Source organism: Podarcis liolepis (genome assembly GCF_965112155.1).
Source record: "Podarcis liolepis genome assembly, chromosome: 5".
Lineage (NCBI taxonomy): Eukaryota > Metazoa > Chordata > Lepidosauria > Squamata > Lacertidae > Podarcis > Podarcis liolepis.
In genome coordinates, this window is record NC_139556.1 from 98,143,151 (window position 1) to 98,163,420 (window position 20,270).

Genomic DNA, 20,270 nt, shown 5'->3' on the forward strand with positions numbered 1-20,270 from the left:
ACCAGGGAATCAGCTGAGAGGCCATCAAATTGGGATAAAACATCCCCTACCACTCTCTGGAAACCAATTGGATCCATCCGAATCAGTCCCACCACCCTGCAGAGGGGAAGGGTTGTGGAGAAGTCCATTTGCACCAGGAAGTGATCTGACCATGGCACTTCTTTTGTTTCGCTTTTAGTTAGTGTCAGATCACCAACATCCATAGAGGTGAACACCAAGTCTAAGGCATGTCCACGGCTATGAGTTGGGCCAAACTTATTCAGGGACAGCCCCATGGAGGCCATGCTTTCCACGAAGTCCCGAGCGGCTCCTTGTAAGGTTGTGTCAGCATGGATGTTAAAATCCACCAGGACAACCAAGCTAGGTGTCTCCAGGAGCATATCCGCCATGACCTGAAGCAGCTCGGGCAGGGAATCCTTGGTGCAGCAGGGAGGTCGGTACACCAGTAGGAATCCTGTACTGCCCCTATTGCCCAACTTCCAGAACATGCACTCAGAAAACTGGGTCTTCCTAATAGGACGCCTGCTGCAGACTAATGACTTCCTAAAAATCACTGCAACCCCCCTCCCTGCCCACATGACCTGGGTTGCTGTGCATAAGAGAAACCTGGTGAGCAAGCAGCGGCAGGGACAGGCCCATCTGCTTCATCCAACCAGGTCTCTGTCACACATGCCAGGTCAAATCCTCCATCCACAATCAGGTCGTGGATGGCAGTGGTTTTATTCATCATTGACCTGGCATTGCACAGCAACAATTTCAGGTCATGTGGGTTTCCCTTGCTGATTCCAGTATCCTTCCAGTCAGGACCGGACCTGGAGGCAGGGATGGTCCTCAAACAACGACTAACCCTGCCTCCTCTGTAATGACATGGTCTGGTCTTAGCATAACTCCTCCTCCTGCCCGTAATCACTGAGATCGGTTGTCCCAATACATTCCCCCCTGTGGAACCTGCCCCAGCCATTCTATTGGCTGAGGCCTACTCCCAGGCAGCCCTGACCCTTCCCCTTAAAAAGCAAAATACAAACTATATAATAACTTAACAGAATAATAAAAATAGAAGCAAAGCAAGAAACAATCGTGCTAAAATTAAACTACTCCCCACCCTGACTAAATACTTATCCAACCCCAAGCAGAAATAAAATTATAAAATTATAAAATATTATGAAAAATTATAAAAAAACAACAAACACCATTTAAGGTGCAGCAAATGAAAAGCACTTAAAGCATTTAAAACCATTTTGTCACTTGCTGCAGGGAGCTGCTCAGGCCTCTTAAGCTGTGGGGGTGAGTGCAGGCTGTGCCCCCTAGGCCGGATGGAGTTGGCAGGAAAGGGAGCGGTCTACCCAGCACTCACTAGAGCAGCAGCAGCATCACAGTGGCATCACAGATTGGAGAATCTCAACTGAGGAAGCCAAGAAAGAATGTGAGGATGGCGGGAAATGATTAAAGGAGGAGATTGCAGTAGTTGATCAGCCCCCCTAATTGTTTATGTGGCTGCAGCGGGGAACAGCGCAGAGTTTGTAGGGGCGAGGACGGACCGTCAGCCCTATTATAGGCTTCTTATGGACTCCTCTCACTCCTTTTGGCAGCTGGAACCTGAATGCTCTCAGCAGGCTGGTGAAAAAGATGAAGAGCTCAATCTTTGCCATTTGCTCCCCTGGACACACCCGAGCACCTGCAGGAAAATGAAAAAAGAGGAAAGCAGGAACTGAATTATCTGCTATTCCACCTATACTCCAGAGTATCTACCCAGGGCACCAATTTGCTTTGACTCTGAGAAAAGAATCTGGGTGTCTGGGCCAAGGCCTCATTCAGTCGATGAAAGCATCCTGCAGCAACTCCTCTTTCTACGATTCCCGAGTCCCCCATTTCAACTTTGGGGTGTGGGGATGTCACTGAGAAAGTGGGCTTTATTTCAGGGGATGCCAAGACCTGGCTCAGCATGAGATCAGGACTGGTTACTTATTTTATTTCCGTAATGTGTTTATTTAAATCTCCCTTTCAAGTATTGTTATGGGTTTGCGGGAGGCCAGATCTCCCCAAATTCCTGAGTCTAGTAAAAGTTGCTTTAGTTGCTTCCTCAAACGAAATACCTCTAAGCGGCTTACAAAAGACAATCTAAGGTGTTCATTAAAAATACCAGTAAAAGCAAACACTATAATATAAAGAATCAAACCAGTAATTTAAAAAGAATTATACATACTAAAATTACATGTTAAAACTGTATGCTAAAATCTCTATCATTAGCTAGTAGTGCTAATAGTAGTATTTAATACTTACCATTGTTTTTATGAATGATACTAGTTATTACTAATAATAATACTTATTATAACTATTTTTATTGGGTTGTATCCAATGCTAGTCTTTAGGGCGCATGTGTGCTTCTGTTCTGCCATGATGCACCAATGAAAATGGTGGGAGGGAACTGTATGTTGGACTAGCATAATTTTGTGGCTCTATTTTCCATGCTAACAGAGCTGAGAACAGGTTGCTTTCTGGAAACAAATTGAAACGAGCGCTAAACTTCCACTAGATTCTGCTACATCTGCAGAAGTGGCATTTATGTTGAGTGGAAGATCACACAGAATGTGAAAATCATCTGGTAAGAAAACATCAAGAAAATGGAATAAAGTGTTGTCTGAATGCGACAGTTGGGGCTGCTTGCACATACCTGCACCAAATGGCAAAAATGCTTCTCTGTCCACAAACTGCCCGTCCTCGTCCAAAAAATGGTTTGGGTTGAATTTTTTAGGTGTTGCCCATTCCTTAGGATCAAGAAGAACAGAGCGGAGATCTGCAGCAATCACAGCCCCCTGCAGGGAAAGAAGACTTGTTTCAGGATGCATCTAAACAGAACATTGCACTTTTGCCCTTCAGTTCCCCCATTTTCCACCCGCATCGCTCAGTGAGGTCCACCTCCGAGGGCCTTCTGGCAGTTCCCTCACTGCAAGAAGTGAGGTTACAGGGAACCAGGCAGAGGGCCTTATCGGTGGTGGCACCTGCCCTGTGGCACACCCTCCCACCAGATGTCAAGCAAATAAACAACTATCTGACTTTTAGAAGACATCTGAAGGCAACCCTGTTTAGGGAAGTTTTTAATGTTAGATGTTTTATTCTGTTTTTAATCTGTTGGGAGCCACCCAGAGTGGCTGGGGAAACCCATCTAGATGGGTGAGGTATAAACATCATCATTATTATTATTATTATTATTATTATTATTATTATTATTATTATTTCCACTAATCTTTACATACAAGCTTCATTCTCCTAGAACTGAAAAATTGCATTTTCTTTCTTTAATACAGTGGTGCCCCACAAGACGAATGCCTCGCAAAACGGAAAACCCGCTAGACGAAAGGGTTTTCCGTCGCGGAGGTGCTTCGCAAGACGAAGTTCCCTATGGGCTTGCTTCGCAAGACGAAAACGTCTTGCGAGTCTCGCCCTTTTTTTTCGCTCCCCCCCCCCCCTTTTTCAAAGTGGCTAAGCTGTTAATAGCCTTTTAACAGCTTAGCCGCTAAGCCGCTAATAGCGCTAAATCGCTAATAGCGCTAATCCGCTTAGCCGCCAATGGGGTTGCTTCGCAAGACGAAAAAACCGCTAGAAGAAAAGAATCGCGGAACGGATTCTTTTCGTCTTGCGAGGCACCACTGTAAATGATGAATTTTCAGATTTGCATTTCATGAATTTAAAAGTCTTGAGTGCTGATGGAAGGATGCAAATTGTGAAGAAGCTCCGCAGAAGCGATCCTGTGCATTTCTGGGGCACTCCCACCAGTGTGCCTGTACAGATGCTATCTCCCCTGTCATCTCATCCCTCTTCCTCCCAGGAAGCAGGAGCAACTCTGCTGCTGGGAGGCTAGGTGTGCAGCTGCACCTCTCCTCACCAACCGCTCCTGCTGCGGATTACAACTCCCAACAGCCCCTGCCAACATAGATCAATGATGGGGGTCACAGATAATGTGAGTTGTGGTCCACATCTGGAGGACACAGCACAAGATGTCCCTGCATGAACTCCCCTCTCTTTTTTGGAAATGGAAGGAGCTATAGTTACTTTCTACAGAATTTGCACTGCAAGGGAATCTGCCTTCCCCCTGGGCTATAGAAATGCAACTGTTACAATCGTCTGTACCTTTGGAATGTGAAAACCGTGCAAGTTCACATCCTTCACGGTTTGCCTTGGAAGCCCAATTAAAAAGATATATCTTGAACGCTGGATCTCGTGAATCACAGCATTGGTGTAGGGCAGCTTCTTCCGATCTTGATAGCGGATTGAGTGAGATGAACCGAAAACATCTTCCATCTCCTGATAGACTTTCTCTGAGGAAAATGGTGGAGAATTAAGCTTTGTTTTGGATGAAGCATCTCAAATTAAACAAGTTGAGCAATCATTAAGGGGTATTTGTTCCACAGGAAAGTATTCCACCTAGACCTGCTGGGGCGGAAAACCTAAATAATGATTTTCAGAAGGGTAGCCTCTTGCAGCAAGATCTACTGGGATCTTCCACAGATCTGGAGCATGGTGCTGTCAGTATGCTGGTGACACACAGCTCTGTATCTCCATTCCATCTGAATCAAGAGAGGCTTTGAAGGTGTTTGCCCAGAAGTAGTAATGGGCTGGATGGGGGCCAATCTGAAAGGAATTCAGGTCCAAGATCAAGAGGTCAAAATGGCCTCTTGCTGCCATTGCACAGTTCCCTCTCACCTTGAATATCTGGGTGTGTCGCCATGAGGAGCAGTGCCCATTGCAGAGTGGTAGCAGTTGTCTCTGTTCCAGCAATAAAGAGGTCAAAAATACACTGAGCCAGGTTGTCCTCATTGTAGGTAGAGTAGGGGTCATCCTTGTTCTGTTGTAAGCAATAGCGGAGGTTAGATTCAGTTCACTCACAGGCCCCAGTCGGCTAAACTAAGACCAGTGGATCTTACACCCCTGGAAAATGGGCCTTCCATATAATATGCAAGTATTAATAAAAATTGCAGGCAGCGAAGTGCCTCTTTAAATGAGGGGGTGCCTTTCCTGAGATTATGCCTGCTGTGACACAGATGTGCTAAATCAGAAAAGTATACTTTTTGCTTCAAAACTATTGTTTTTTGCATTTACGTACGTAAATTTTATTGATTAATCAACATAAGTGCATACAGTTAATCAACTAAGACTTACCTCCATCAGAAACTGAGGAAGTTCCACCTGTCTAGTGAGCAGAGGTCAAACAGTGACTGCCACAAGAAAGACCAAGGATGAGTAGAGGAATTACCACCTGAGTAATCTGATTCCTGCCACTATCGGAACACCATGCTATTTCTCTTCTTGATACTAGACCTTAATGTGAGGGTGTTTCCAGGTGACCTGCTCCTTGAGCATTCATCCTGATTTGTTTGTGAGGAGGTTAGATGCTGTTGCATCGAAGCAATTGTTACCCCGCACTTCCAAGTGCAATTCCCTGTCACTTTCTGTATCTTGGGGGGGGGGAGTACATCATTGTTCAAAACCTCCAACAATCCTCTATAATCGTGCACCCTAAATTTGCTTGTTTGCGATTGAATCCCATCCAAAAAAACAACAATGACAGTCTGGAAGGAAAACCCCATTCTTATTGTTAGAATCTAGTCCAACCCCCTGCAATACAGGAATCTCAACGAGATCATTCATGGCAGGTGGCCTTCCAGTCTCTGCACATAGGTAAGCTATGGAACTCCCTCTCATGGGAGAGAGCAATTGCCATCAACCTAGATGGCTTTAGTAGCGTTTTACCTTTCTGCAGTCCTACAGGGAAATGATATATAATGAATTGAAGAAAATGTTGAAAATAACTTAAAAAAAAAAAAACCAGAAGCCTTTTTGTTAGCTGTTTTAGGTCAAGACATACCAAAGAAAATAAGGACTTTATTTATGTGTGCCACTACAGCAGCAAGAGTGTTGATTGCACAAAATTTGAAGACTGGAAAAATACCAACTAAAGAACAATGGCAAGAGAAGTTGATGAACTATGCAGAACTGGCAAAAATGACAGATAGACTAAGAGAAAAAGACTTTGAAAAAGGATTGGGAACCACTCATATTATATGTGCAGAAACAAAGAAGGTCAATAGACTTGATGGCAGGATTTAAATAAACATTCACATTATTAGCATTAGAAAATGTTTTGAAAAATAGTGAAAGATGATGGTGTATTTACTGTTATTTTTATGTCTTTAGGCTTGAAGTTATGTTATTAATAACTTTTTCTGTTAAGAGATATCAAAATGGGAGGAAATAGAAACAAACCAGAAACGGAAGTTGGGGGAAGCCTTGGAGGGGAGGGAGGGAGGAATATATTGTAAATGTTAAGAATTTGAGGTGTATGTAATGAATAAAAAAGAAAAATGAATAAAACAACAACAAGAAAAAACAACCTAGATGGCTTTTAAAGAGCGCTATGAGCAGCTACTAGCCAGGATGTCTATGCTGTTCCTCCATGGTCGGAGGCAGCAATGCTTCTGAATCCTAGTTGCTGGAAACCGCAGGAGGGGAGAGTTGCTCTTGTGGTCGGATCCTGCTTGCTAGTTTCCACAGGCATCCTGTTGGCCACTGTGAAAGCAGGATGTTGGACTAGACGGGCCACTGGCCTGATCCAGCAGCTCTTATTATGTTCCTATACCAGACTTCCTCAACCTCGGCCCTCCAGATGTTTTGGGCCTGCAACTCCCATGATAATAAAATAATAATAATAATAAAATATTTATATTCCGCCCTCCCCAGCCGAAGCCGGGCTCAGAGCGGCTATCAACAGTAAAAGTAACACAGTTTACATAAAATGACTAATAAGGGCAGGGGGGGATTCCCAGCGGTCCCGCAGATGTTCTTGTTTGATCGTAACAGAGAATGCAACGATTCATTGAAGAAGCAGCATTCGCCCACAAAGCAGTTCCTTACCCTCTCTATATGAGATAGATAGAAATCAATGAAGTCCATGGGCTCATGCACAGTCTGGTCTTCCTTGTGCTTCGCTATCTCGTTCTTCGCAAATGAAACGACCATCTCAATGGAGGACAATGCGGTTTTGTGAGGCCCCGGGAGAAATTTCATGACAAACGGGAGAATTTCGTAGAGCTACAAGGGAAGAAAAGGCACATCCTATCAGCAACACAACCCACGAGTCAACTCCAACCTCATGCTTATATCTGAAGGAGCGTCTCCACCCCCATCGTTCTACCCAGACACTGAGGTCCAGCACCGAGGGCCTTCTGGCAGTTCCCTCACTGCGAGAAGCCAAGTTACAGGGAACCAGGCAGAGGGCCTTCTCAGTAGTGGTGCCTTCCCTGTGGAATGCCCTCCCACCAGATGTCAAAGAGAACAATAACTAACAGACTTTTAGAAGACATCTGAAGGCAGCCCTGTTTAGGGAAGCTTTTAATGTTTGATGTACTACAGTATTTTAATATTTTTTTGAAAGCCACCCAGAGTGTGCAGATGGGCAGGGTATAAATAATAATAATAATAATAATAATAATAATAATAATAATAATAAAAATAAAAATAAATAATAATAATAATGCTTTGGCTTGTTCTTGAGGGCTAGAAATTTCACCCTGAGTATCTGAAAGGTGAGATGGAGGAGAAATTCAGTATTGTTCACATTTATAATGTTACAGGGGTAACCCATGTGGTGTTGCCCAGATGATTTGGACTACAGCTCCCATCATTCCTGATGATTGGCCATGCTGCCTGGGGCCGATGGGAGTGGTAGTCCACAGCATCGGGAGTTGACATTGCTGGCTATCCCAGTTTGAACTGATGTCTACTGTAGGCAACCACAGCTCACGGGCCTCCCACCTCATGCTCTCCTCCACCCGCCCACCACCAAGCCTAAGCTTCAACCTACTCACGCCATGAAAGAAGCTGCCTCCGAACTGTAAGCTAATCCGAATGGCTTCCACCAGCCTCAGGAATTCTTTATCTTCAACAGAAAATCGGTATCCAAAGGACATGGCGCATATCACGTTGCTGACTGAATTGATGATGTGTAAGGATGGGTCAAATGGCTGCCCTGCAGATGACATCCTAATGAGATCCAATGCTCATACACACACACACACACACACACATATACTTATTATTCTTTTGCTATGCAAAAGGAGAAATTGTGATTAGTTAACAGCTTTTCAAAATCAGTCTTTCTTGCTCCTTTCTTGTGGCAAATCCACACTGCCCGGAAACCAGTATTCCCACTGTGGAAGGACATGTGGATCCAGAATTGGCCTCCACAGTCACTTACGGACTCATTGTTAAAACCGTGTTTATGGAAGACAATCTTACTCAGCGATGAGTGATCGCCAAAGAAGAAAGAAACCATTAAGAAAGTTCCTTAGTTTAAAAAACAGTTTAACACACTTTGCCTACTTAATAAAATCAGGGTGAGACAATTGCACAATTTACAAACAATGTAATGGTCTCAAACAACAGCAAGTCCTGTCACCTCTGCAATCCATCATCTTCCATCAAGGATTTTATTTTATTTTTTACACCAGCAGGATGCAAACTAGGCACTGACTCTTTGCACTGCAGCTGCTAAATATTTGTATTCCCAAGCAATCCCTACCCAATTTACAGGATGCCAGTGGACTCTTCTCTCTCAGCTTCCAAAACTGAACCACTCTCCTGCTGTGAGTCCCAGGAAGTTGCCCCAACCCGCAGATTGTCTCAGGCAGAGGTGGATAACAAACCAGCCTGAGTTAGCCTCATTTTCTTCTATCACATACCCTTTGCACGTGCAAAGATCTCCACAAGCTCAATGGCCGCCTCTTCTATTTGGTGCTCCATGCCTTTCTTCCCCAGCCCCAGCTTCCGCATAGTAACCACGCTGAACCGTCTCTGCTGCTTCCAGGTGTGACCGTTTGAAAGTACGATACCTAAAACCATCACAGAGCAGTGAGAAATTATTGCTTACAAAATTCATATAAAAGCTATTACATCTGCAGCCTAGAAAACACCAGTGCAGTCCATGCCTAGGCATTAAAGAACCTAAGAACAGGAAGACTGGTGCAGAATCAATTTTTGCCTTGTATAGTGTTATATCTCTGATGTGGGACACCAGTGAATGTTTCAGAAAATGCATATGAGAAACAAGACCTTCATCATCACTCCCTCTATTACGAAACTCAAGCACTGAGTACCAACAGGATTGGAGCCAAAATGAGGCTAACAGCAGGGAGGTATCAGCATGCCCAGTGGGGTCCTAAGGTTCGCAGAATACCTGGGGCCATCAAGAATCAGAGAAAATTAGCGCATGCGAAAACTACTGTTAAAAGAATTCTTTACATTAGTTTTACTGGTTACAATGCTAGTACTTCTAGCTTCTTTTTTACACTGCACTACCAGTTCCATTATGGAACTGCGGCTCTTTAATTGATATGCACAGACTGGGAGTGAGTCACTGCCCCAACACTTTGCAGGTACAAACAACATTGAAAGAAGAGAAGAAGAAGAGTTTGGATTTGGTATCCTGCTTTATCACTACCCCAAGGAGTCTCAATGCGGCTAACATTCTCCTTTCCCTTCCTCCCCCACAACAAACACTCTGTGAGGTGAGTGGGGCTGAGAGACTTCAAAGAAGTGTGACTGGCCCAAGGTCACCCAGCAGCTGCATGTGGAGGAGTGGGGAAGCGAACCCGGTTCACCAGATTACGAGTCTACCACTCTTAACCGCTACCCCAGCGCAAACCATCATGAATGCACAGTCCCAAGCTCCTCCCTTTCCCATCAGTGCATGTCCTGTTACTTCCTAATGAAATCCTGTAACTTTCCATTCCGCAAATGTTCCGGGTGGAGGGTTGTCCAGCTTTTGTTGGATAATTCACTAACACTGGGAAAGCAGAACAACTAATAAAGCGGTGTGGATTGTCCAGTATAAATCCACCACTATTCTTGCATCAATGAAATGTTGCAGAAGAAGACACCCATGGGGGAAAGGTACGTCCCATATGGAAGGGTCCTTTGTTTCCTTCACTGGAGAAAAGGCTAAGAGAAAACCTCCTACTCAAACCAACAACTTACCCCTATTTTTCGCTGCACTTTTCACGAACGGAGTTTCTGGGCGGTCAGCAAAATCATCCGAATGGTTGATTAGGCCTTCCTTGACTGCTTTGTAGCCAGACAGTATGACTGCAGGTATAGGCCCAATCCATACCGTGCAAATGTTCCCATATTGCTTTGCCAACTGCCATTCAGATAAAAAAAGAGAGAGAAGGGATTAGTTATATTCAGGATATTTTGGAAGCGTCAAGTACTGTCTCGTAGGGGCATTTTGATTTGAATCATCCCTCAGGAAACGTTGGAGCTGTAAGGTGTGTGAGAGAGATGAATGCTGTAGCCCAGGGAAGTCTTAGAACTTATAATGTAAGGCCACCCAGCTGGATGTTACTGGGAATGGACAGAACATGATCTACTCTGCCGGCTGCAGGTTGTGTTTCTTTTGAACCTTTTGTGGTTTCAGTTTTGCAGTGTAAGCCGTCTGGGCTGGGCAAGTGTCACTCGCAATTCAGGGCTCTAGCCAGTCAGCCAGGACCACCTCCTAGCTGGTTTCCACCTCCTCCCACCAGCAGGCTGTGTCCCAAAAAAACTTCGCAGCCCTCAATGTGACATTTTGGGGTGTGTCCTCCACACAGCCTAATGCATTTTCTAAAGGGTTTTTGGGGCACTTCTGCAAACCCAAGGATTTCCTTGAGCCACAGAACCACTGTCCGGTTCATGGGTGGTGCCATTTTTGGATATATAAGAAGCCATACTTGGGGGGGGGGGTTTGCTGCAGTGTTAGCTGAAGCTTTTGAAGAAATAATAATAATAATAATAATAATAATAATAATAATAATAATAATAATAATAATTTATTATTTATACCCCGCCCATCTGGCTGAGTTTCCCTAGTCACTCTGGGCGGCTTCCAACCAAATATTAAAAACAATACAGCATCAGACATTAAAAACTTCCCTAAACAGGACCGCCTTCAGTTGTCTTTTAAAAAGTAAAATAGTTGTTTATTGCCTTGACATCTGGTGGGAGGGCGTTCCACAGGGTGGGTGCCACTACCGAGAAGGCCCTCTGCCTGGTTCCCTGTAACCTCACTTCTCACAGTGAGGGAACTGCCAGAAGGCCCTTGGATCTGGACCTCAATGTCCGGGCTGGATGATGGGGGTGGAGACGCTCCTTCAGGGATACAGGGCTGTTTAGGGCTTTAAAGGTCAGCACCAACACTTTGAATTGTGCTCGGAAACGTACTGGGAGCCAATGCAGATCTCTCAGAACTGGTGTTATGTGGTCCCGGCGGCCACTCCCGGTCACCAGTCTAACAGCAGTCTCACGTAAAGCACATTGTGGTTGTCACTCCTTGAGGACAGAACACTATAGATCTCTGCCTTGAGACAGTAGCTTTCTAAGAAGGTAACATATCAAATTAAGATGATAAAAGGTATTTCTGCAGTTAGCACATGGCCTTAAATAACTTTTTTGTACCTGCTCAGACAGGCTTCCCTTCAACCACAAGAATATCACCTACTCCCAAAGAGTCAGATCTCTCTCTCAAAGGCAAAAGGTTGGTGATCTGCTATTTGTTCCACTGAGGTCTCTTTATTTGTTTCCACATCCATCGATGGGTAGAATATCACAAACTTTTATATGAGATAATGAATGTGGCCATTCACCGAGTTATTTCACAATCGGTTAATTTTTATAAAAAAAGAAAGATAATTTTCGTTGGCGATGTGACCAAGCAGAAGAGAATTCTTGACTAATTGGCTGGAATTACTGGAAAAAACCCTGAAAAACTAATTGGATTGAGAACTGCGTAACTAAATTTCTGATAGGATACACACTAACCTTTAATATGATCAGTAGTTTTGTTGGAGAGATAACCAAAAATATATTGTTTCAAGGATTTCTTCTGCACACAAATTCTTAAAAGGCCCATAGATCAAGCGTTCCCAGATATAATCCATGTCCACCACAAGCTGCATTAATATGCTCCACAGCATGTCTGTGGATTTGAATATTCATTTTGATTTCTTATTGTATTTGTATTCCTTCTTTTATTTCTTACACTGTGCATTTTATTGCATTACATTTTTACTCTTATGGAATTAAAATTGTAATACATTAAAATTCAATATGTAAGAAATGAAAGAAGCAACAACAAGAAAAACAATTTCAACAATGCAGCACATTGCAATTGCCACAGCAGGCAGAAAAATCTGCCAAGACGCTCAAGCCCTAGATTTCACAGGTGAATCATTATCCACAGTTCTCAAATAAAGGAAATAATTTGCAATGTCTTTTCTTTCTTCCTGTTTTTCAGCTGAAGAAGTATTTTGAAAGAAGTACCTTCATGAAAGTATCCAGGGAGAGCATGACCCCAAACCGCCACATGCCTCCGACGATGGGAAGTCGAAGGGGTCCAGGAGGGTAGCGCTTGCGGGACCAGGGCAGTTTCATCAAGCGCAGAATCTTACGCAGAACCAAAGTAATCAGAGATTCCGATGCTCGCACCATGGTCCGGTCTTCCTTTATTCCAGGCAGAGCCGGGTGAGAGGAATCCCCTTTTTCTGAGGGCATTTTGCGTTCATCAGAGACATCGCCACCTCTCTCATTTTCCTGGCCGGCACCTATTTATGTACTCCACTTTTGAAAGACAAACTGGACTCATCTGACTCTCTAACTAACTAGCATTTATTATAATTATCTATTTATAGCACACCCTCATGACTGTAACTGTTATCAAGATGGCTAATTGTTTTATCCCCATTATATTATAGTCTGGGTTTCCATTGCAGTGAATCAAAATGTTTCTGTCCTGTGACAGCCTTTGGGTCTAGGTTTTGTTTTCTAGTCATTCTTGCTAGCCTCCTTTCCTCTACTGTTCTGTTACGGATTCTGTTACGTCAATAGTTATTTTTATAGTATTTGTTCATTTTATACAAATTTTGTTTTCGCTTCTCTTCTTGTAAACAGAAAACTGAGATATCAGGGTTGTATTTAACTAACCCTTAAGTAGGGTGAGCTGCTTGTCCCATATTAAACTAGGTCTTGCATTTTTTGTTATTATTATTATTGTTTCTGTGACAATTATTATTATTGTTTCTCCTGTCCACTTCCCTGTCTCCAATAGCTCTATGGCTCAGGCAAGTTTATCCCAGCATAAACATGCTGTCCCAAAGATGAGCAAATTATCCATTTCATTTTCTCATTTTTCCATTCTTCAGTTCAGTCCCCCAAATTTCTGCCTCTGTTCTTTCTTGAAAAAATTAAATCCTCATAATAATAATATAATAATAATAATTTATTATTTATACACCGTCCATTCACCAGCACTTTCCTGCAATTTTCTCCCAATATACCACACCTTTGTCATTTTTGCCTAATATGCATATTTTTTGCATGCAGTTTTGCCCATGCTGTATGTTACTTTGACTAATATATGCATGCTTCACCCTAGTATATGCATCTTTCTGAAACATCCTCATCCCTTATCGCAACATATATATTGTTTAACATGTATCCAGTTTTGCCTTTTGATTAACCAAGGAAAGGGACCCTATGAATTTCCTGTTTTGGATCACATGCAGCTTTTGCTGATTTTGGAATTGCTGGTATATACCCAAACACTTTACTCAGCCACTGAGCTACGACTCAAGTATTTGCCTGAGTTTTCTTCCAACTCTGAGCCACCTACAGTTTAGCTGCAAGTAACAGACTAACGATATTATCTTTATAGCTAAACTGTCCTACCTGTTTCCATCCACTGTTGAGCAATACGAAACAGGGGTTCAGCAGCATGTCATGATCCTTTAAGTGCTGTGTTGTTATTTCATTTTGCCTGCTAACTTCCTATTTCCAAAACTTTTTAATGGTGCCATAAGAGCCCTGCTGGCAGAACCACACCTAGGGGTTGGCCAGGTGGGCATTTGGGTGCTCACTCCAGCTTGCTTCTCTCATGCACAACTAAACATGGTAGGTACTTAGGAAGTTGAGGCCACTCTCCCCTTCATAGCTGGCTGATTGATGCTCCAGGATAGCCAATAGTGGAGCAGCAGCCTAATGAGTGTGTTTTGTTTTGTTTTGTTTTGTTTTGTTTTGTTTTGTTTTGTGTTTTGTTTTGTTTTGTTTTGTTTTGTTGTTTTGTTTTGTTTTGTTTTGTTTTGTTTGTAAGATGAAACACATGGCCAGGCATTTGGGGAAGGGAGCTTTCTTTGTTTTGGTCCACTGCCTTCTATTTTTTTACTTACTTAATTAATTAATTAATTAATTAATATACAGTGGTACTTCGTGTTACATACGCTTCAGGTTACAGACTCCGCTAACGCAGAAATAGTGCTTCAGGTTAAGAACGTTGCTTCAGGATGAGAACAGAAATTGTGTTCCGGCGGCGCAGTGGCAGCAGGAGGCCCCATTAGCTAAAGTGGTGCTTCAGGTTAAGAACAGTTTCAGCTTAAGAACAGACCTCCGGAACGAATTAAGTACTTAACCTGAGGTACCACTGTACCACCCTATACCCGGAGGTCTAAGAGCGGTTCATAGAACAAAATCAAAGTATAAAGCCACAAAACCAATAACCCTGCCCCCCCCCCAAAATAAAACCACATTTTAAAAGGACATAGGATGTCAATCAAATCAACCAAAGTCCTGGTTAAAAAGGAATGTTTTTGCTTGGCACCTAAAGGTGTATAATGAATAATAATAATAATAAATTTTATTTATATCCCGCCCTCCCCAGCCGAAGCCAGGCTCAGGGCGGCTATCAACAATAAAACAGTACAAAAATACAGCACAAACAACACTCTAAAATCATTCATTATAAAATTAATTCAAATCAAGCCACTGGCAACCATTGGGCCAGAGCTCCGCGAAGATTGCCGAGGGAGGGAGTCAGGCTGTGCCCTGGCCAAAGGCCTGGTGGAACAGCTTTGTCTTGCAGGCCCTGAGGAAAGATGTCAAGTCCCGCACCAGGGGAACTTCTGTTATTAGCATTTTGTCCCAGAAGCAGCAGCTCTGGTGCCTGTGAATACGAGGTGTCCTCTATTAATCCTGCCAATTAATAGTTTTTGGAAAGATGCTCTCCCCCCCCCCCCTTGTCACACACAGAACTAAATGCATATTTTATGATGGCACATGCCACCTACAATTGTTAGAATTGGTTGCGTTTTTTTAAAAAATAAAATTAGTATTCCCCCCCCCCCCAGCACTTCTTATATCCCTCTATTGCAGACCAGCCTTGTTACCCCTTATATCACAAATGCAGGGGGAGGAAGCAGAGACTGGCAGAATCGCTAGGACTTTGTGACTTTCTTCTAGGCAAAGGCTGAAACTGCAAATGGTGACCTGCTCAGGGAAGCCATTCTAGTCTGTTTAAAGAGGCAATACTGGGTTGGCCCAAGACTCCGGGGATTATATCTCTAGGAGAAGACTAGGGGGTCTCCAAACAAACTTGGATTCTTTGAGGGACTCCGTGACTGTTAAAGTGGTATAAGAGTGCTTTAAATGATGCTTTAATTAAGATTCCTGCGTTGCAGGGGGTTGGACTAGATGACCCCCGGGGTCCCTTCCAACTCTACAATTCTGTGATTCTATGAATGCTATAGATAACAAATGGCTTTTTTAAAAAAAGCCTCAAATCTGTGACAAGAAAAGATGTAACCCTAGTTGCTGGATGAACTTGTCTGACTATGATGCGTGTGTGTGTGTGTGTGTGTGTGTGTGTGTGTGTGTGTGAATGAATTATCATTAACAGCTATATGGAAAGGCATGTTGGAGGCAAAGCTCTGTTGGGGAGAGAAACAGAAGTTGTTGCTATCTCCCGCTCTTTCTTTCTTTGGCCGGGTTTCTACATTTACCATCCTTCTGATAGGCAGAAATTCAGCAGGTGGGGAGGATGTGAGTCATTGCAATTAATGTGCATTGCTAGCTTAGTTCCATAAATTTCATTGGGTCTACTCAATCAGTATGACCAGCATTGGAATTGCTTTGGATTCCTTTGAAGTCATTTCATTCTGCACCAGTGAAAGTAATTTTTAGCCCTCCCCCCCCCCATTTCACCACCACGCCTTTTGCCCGACCAAAGGTGGCAACCCTACTTGCATCAGATTTCTGGACAGGTTTTTATAGCCTACTAAGAGGCTTGAAATGTCGAATGGAAGTGTGGGCTTATGTGTATTTCAAAATGCACCAACACTCTCTAACAAAGCAAGGTCAAATCCAAAGCTCATATGTAGAAAAATACACTTTTAAATCTATATGCAAAGATGTGTCATGCAACATCCACATTTTTCCATTTAAGAATAAATTGCTTGGCAGTGTATAGGTTCCTATTACATCCAGGTAGTCTCTGTAAACAATTGTTGCAAGCCTAGTCATTTGCAAATTAAGCCAGCAGTCCTTTCTGAAGCTAGCAATTAGCATATAACTAGGTCCCTGGGTAGTGACCGAGCAGATTCTGAGGCCCCTTGAGTCAGTTTTAGATTCCTCCTGGAAGAGTCATGTTCTTAGAGTCATCATTAACATCATAAAACAACTTGGGTGTTCTGCTGAATAACAATTAGGTACAATTAGCATTGAATCCAGAGACACTGGCATAACATATAGGAATGACATACTTCCTTTTCAAACATTGTAATCAATGTGCAAGATCTTCTGCAGGAGGTGCTCTACTTTTCCAGGCCCGTTGCGCAAGGACTGCGTAAGAAAATCATTTGAGCTGTACGTCTTGCTGATGCATTCTGTACCAGCTGGAGTTTCTGCCCCAAGGCCAAGGGCAGCCCCACAGAAAGCACATTGCAGTAATCTAGTCTCAAGTTTACAAAAAGGACTACAAAGTGGCCACGTTATCCCAATCCAATTAGTGAAGGTTCAAACATATTGTTTCACGGTGCCTTCCTTTCCAAGCCACCCCCAAACACTGCGGCCACCACCTCCTCCCCCTCAGGGCTGGAAGGGGGGTCACTTTAGGTGTGCCTTGGGCGCTTGAGGGCCCAAGCTGCTTCTGAATGAGGCTCGGGTGTCTTCATGAGAGTGCACTGAGGGGCAGGGAGACAAAGACCCCTGCTCCTGAAGAAACAGAAAGGATGCCCCACGTAGGATGGAATAATAATAATATTAATAATTTTATTATTTCTATCCTGCCCATCTGTCTGGGTTGCAATGGGACAGGTGTGCCTCTTCAGAGTTTGTGGTCCAGGGGGATGGGTGCTTGAGTTCTAGGCTCCTGCTTTAAGACACTGGGTGCTTGTGATGCCATTGAATGCAATGAGTTGTGGCTGTTGCCTGAAGATTTGTTCTGCAGGGGGAAGGGGAGGGACTTTCCCCGCGCTCTTGCTTAAAGACTGGGTTCGGAGGCTAGAACAGCATCTACGGCCATACTACCCTGAACACATCTTTGCTCGGAAGCTAAGCAGGGTCAGTCCTGGTTAGTACTTGGATGGGATTCTGCCTGGGAATACTGGGTGCCGTAGGCTTTGCCGCTTTGAACTCTGCTCCTCCACTTGCCGCCCATTTCATGCCAGGCGTTGCTGTCTGCTCTTTCAATTTTTCTTCTAATTTCCTTTTTAAAGGTTAGAAAGGAAAGGAGGATTCCACATGCAGCTTTCACGTTGCATAGTTCCTGTCCATTTGTGGCTGTCTCTGAATACAACTGAACTGACCGTCCTGCAGACGCTTTCCACTTGCAGCTCTCCTGTGCTGCACTTCACCTCCCACAGTTGCTGCCTCTTGATAGATTTCAGCTGAGCTGTGACTTTAAATGCTTGCAAGCCGCCCTGAGCAGAACAGGGGGCGGGGGCAGGGCCTTGCAAAGGAAAAGCAGGTTCGAAAGGTGCAGGTCAGAAGGAAAGCAAATTAAAAGGAAGATGGGAAGAGCAGGCAGCAGCGCCTGGCGTGAAATGGGCGGCAGGCTGACCGGCAAAAGGAGGCAAAAGCCTACAGCACCCGGTATTCCCAGGCGGTCTCCCATCCAAGTACTAACCAGGCCTGACCCTGCTTAGCTTCCGAGATCAGACGAGATCGGGCGTGTTCAGGGTAGTATGGCCGTAGACGCTGTTCCAGCCTCCGAACCCAGCCTTTAAGCAAGAGCGCGGGGAAAGTCCTTCCCCTTTCTGCAGAACAAATCTTCAGGCAATGGCCACCATTCATTGCATTCAACGGCAGTTAGCCCTTCTCTCCCTTTCGTCACAAGCACACACTTGCACCTGCCTGCCCCTCGCGACATTCTCCCCAATTCAACCAACCCGCACCAGACTCACTGGCTCACCAGTGGCCACACCCCACACCACTCAACCTATCTCACATGCTTCTCCCACCACGCCAAAGGTGATCAAGGCGGCGCATGGCCACCACTCCAACGTCAGCCCCGGTCTAATTTATAATGTAAAAATCTGAGGACAAATTGGAATGGATGGGTGAATGAAAAGACAGGGAGCATGTACCAGTGAAGCTACAGAATTCATATTCAGTCCTTTAAAATACTCAGAAGTCATTGAAAAAGATGCTCAAATATACCTTTCCCAAAAAGCCAGAAGCTTTTTTGCTGGGCTTGATGGGAGAGGAAACAGCAAAGGCAGATCAAAGACTATTTATGTACGCCACAACTGCGGCGAGAACTTTATTAGCCCAAAAGTGGAAGTTACAGGAATTACCGACGATGGAGGAGTGGCAGACAAAGATGATGGACTACGCGGAGCTGGCAAAACTGACCTGCAGAATTTGAAACCACAACGAACTAAAATTCCAAAGTGGCTGGAGTAAATTCATTGACTATATAAATAATAACTGTAGAAGTTTGAAGACACTAGCAGGACTGAAATAAATCCTACGACGTGGACTTTATAAAATAAGATTAAACTGTGAGATATAGATTTGAAAAGGGAAAGCTTGTTGGCGGGATGGAGGGAAGTCATAAGCTCAGTAGAGCGGTAGGGAATGAGATTGGTAGGTGTATATTGGAAATTATTGTTTATTCTTTAAAGTGAAAGTTTAATAAAAATTATATTTAAAAAATACTCAAGTCATGACTGAAAAATGCTTTTGTAAAAATACACTTTATTTTACAGGGCCACATGCTAAATTTTACACGTGTGCAATTTTTCACATTTGATGAGAAGCGTGTGCATTTTGTCCCTGGGTATCATGAACCAGTCCTGCCAACCTAGCAGTTTGAAAGCACGTCAAAGTGCAAGTAGATAAATAGGTTCCGCTCCGACGGGAAGGTAAACGGCATTTCTGTGCGCTGCTCTGGTTCGCCAGAAGCGGCTTAGTCATGCTGGCCACATGACCCGGAAGCTGCACGCCGGCTCCCTCAGCCAATAAAGCGAGATGAGCGCCGCAACCCCAGAGTCGTCCACGACTGGACCTAATGGTCAGGGGTCCCTTTACCTTTTATCATGAACCAGAGTACATAAAATGTAATGCGACCATCTGCACTCAGGTGCAAATTGATTTCATTTTTCTCAGTGCTTTTACTCCTCAACAGGCGAATCTGAATGTGGGTGTTAGAACGATGGCATCTGTTCAGATCACTCATTGCCACTGTTCTCAGATCCTTTCATCCATTTCTGTCATTTATTTCTACCTGAATTCTCTCCCGAAACAATGCATGTGTTACAGAATCACAGAATTATAGAGTTGGAAGGGACCATGAGGGTCATCTAGTCCAACTCCCTGCAATGAAGGAATATTTTTGCCCAACATGGGGCTCGAACCTACAGCCTTGAGGTTAAGAATCTCTTGCTCTACAAACTGAGCAGATCAACCAGGCTATGGAGATGTAAAGTATAAAGCTTTGCAGTAGGAGCTGAAAAATCCCCAGTGAGCAATAAGCCACTCTAAACTCTCCAGCCTTGGTCTTCTGTGGGCTGTAGCCTAATGAGGAACAGCACAGAGCTTAAATGGACGGGGATGCATCACAGCAGCTATTACAGGTTCAGTGTTCACTTCCTTCACTCCCTCTGGCAGCCGGAAGGTAAATGCTCTCACGAGGCTGGTAAACAAAACAAAGAGTTCCACCTCTGCTATGTGCTTCCCCAAACATGCACGGCTTCCTGCAGAAGTAATAAACAGGAGAAAATAAGTATCACGTACCTGCATCACTCATTCTCTCAAGCGCCACATAATACTCCATAATTAAGAGTGCATGGTATACATTTGCATATGGTGCGCAACCAAAGCATCTGAAGAACCCAGAAATAGTACCTCGGGTTAAGAACTTTGCTTCAGGGTGAGAACAGAAATCGTGCGGCGGTGGCACAGCAACAGCGGGAGGC

At 44.0% G+C, this 20,270-nt stretch overlaps 2 protein-coding genes across 7 annotated transcripts in view; both read right to left on the bottom strand.

Moving 5' to 3' along the window:
* Nucleotides 1-596: 596 nt before the first annotated feature.
* LOC310707267 (cytochrome P450 2J2-like) lies at nt 597-12,656 on the bottom strand. The gene is made up of 9 exons (XM_083504261.1): nt 12,349-12,656; nt 10,030-10,192; nt 8,736-8,885; nt 7,863-8,023; nt 6,910-7,086; nt 4,702-4,843; nt 4,129-4,316; nt 2,672-2,813; nt 597-1,675 (listed from the first exon to the last, which is right to left on the bottom strand). The coding sequence occupies exons 1-9, from the start codon at nt 12,577-12,579 to the stop codon at nt 1,479-1,481; spliced, it is 1,551 nt and encodes a 516-aa protein (XP_083360387.1). The 5' UTR covers nt 12,580-12,656; the 3' UTR covers nt 597-1,478.
* A 6,292-nt stretch (nt 12,657-18,948) lies between these two features.
* The window catches only part of LOC310707305 (cytochrome P450 2J5-like), a 36,548-nt gene continuing 35,226 nt past the window's right edge, over nt 18,949-20,270 (bottom strand). For all 6 annotated transcript variants that reach the window (XM_083504326.1, XM_083504323.1, XM_083504325.1 and 3 more), the window contains one exon: nt 18,949-20,048. In XM_083504326.1, coding sequence (XP_083360452.1) covers nt 19,870-20,048 — 179 coding nt within the window. In that variant the 3' untranslated portion in view covers nt 18,949-19,869. The remainder of the gene's footprint in view (nt 20,049-20,270) is intronic.

What these genes read in the sequence shown, in the direction of transcription:
- LOC310707267 (XM_083504261.1), bottom strand. Translation starts at nt 12,579, where the DNA reads ATGCCCTCAGAAAAAGGGGATTCCTCTCACCCGGCTCTGCCTGGAATA. An exon ending in CCCTGGATACTTTCATGAAG is followed by an intron (nt 10,193 to 12,348) that starts GTACTTCTTTCA and finishes TCTGAATGGCAG; the next exon opens with TTGGCAAAGCAATATGGGAA. An exon ending in ATTTTTGCCATTTGGTGCAG is followed by an intron (nt 1,676 to 2,671) that starts GTATGTGCAAGC and finishes ATTTTCCTGCAG; the next exon opens with GTGCTCGGGTGTGTCCAGGG.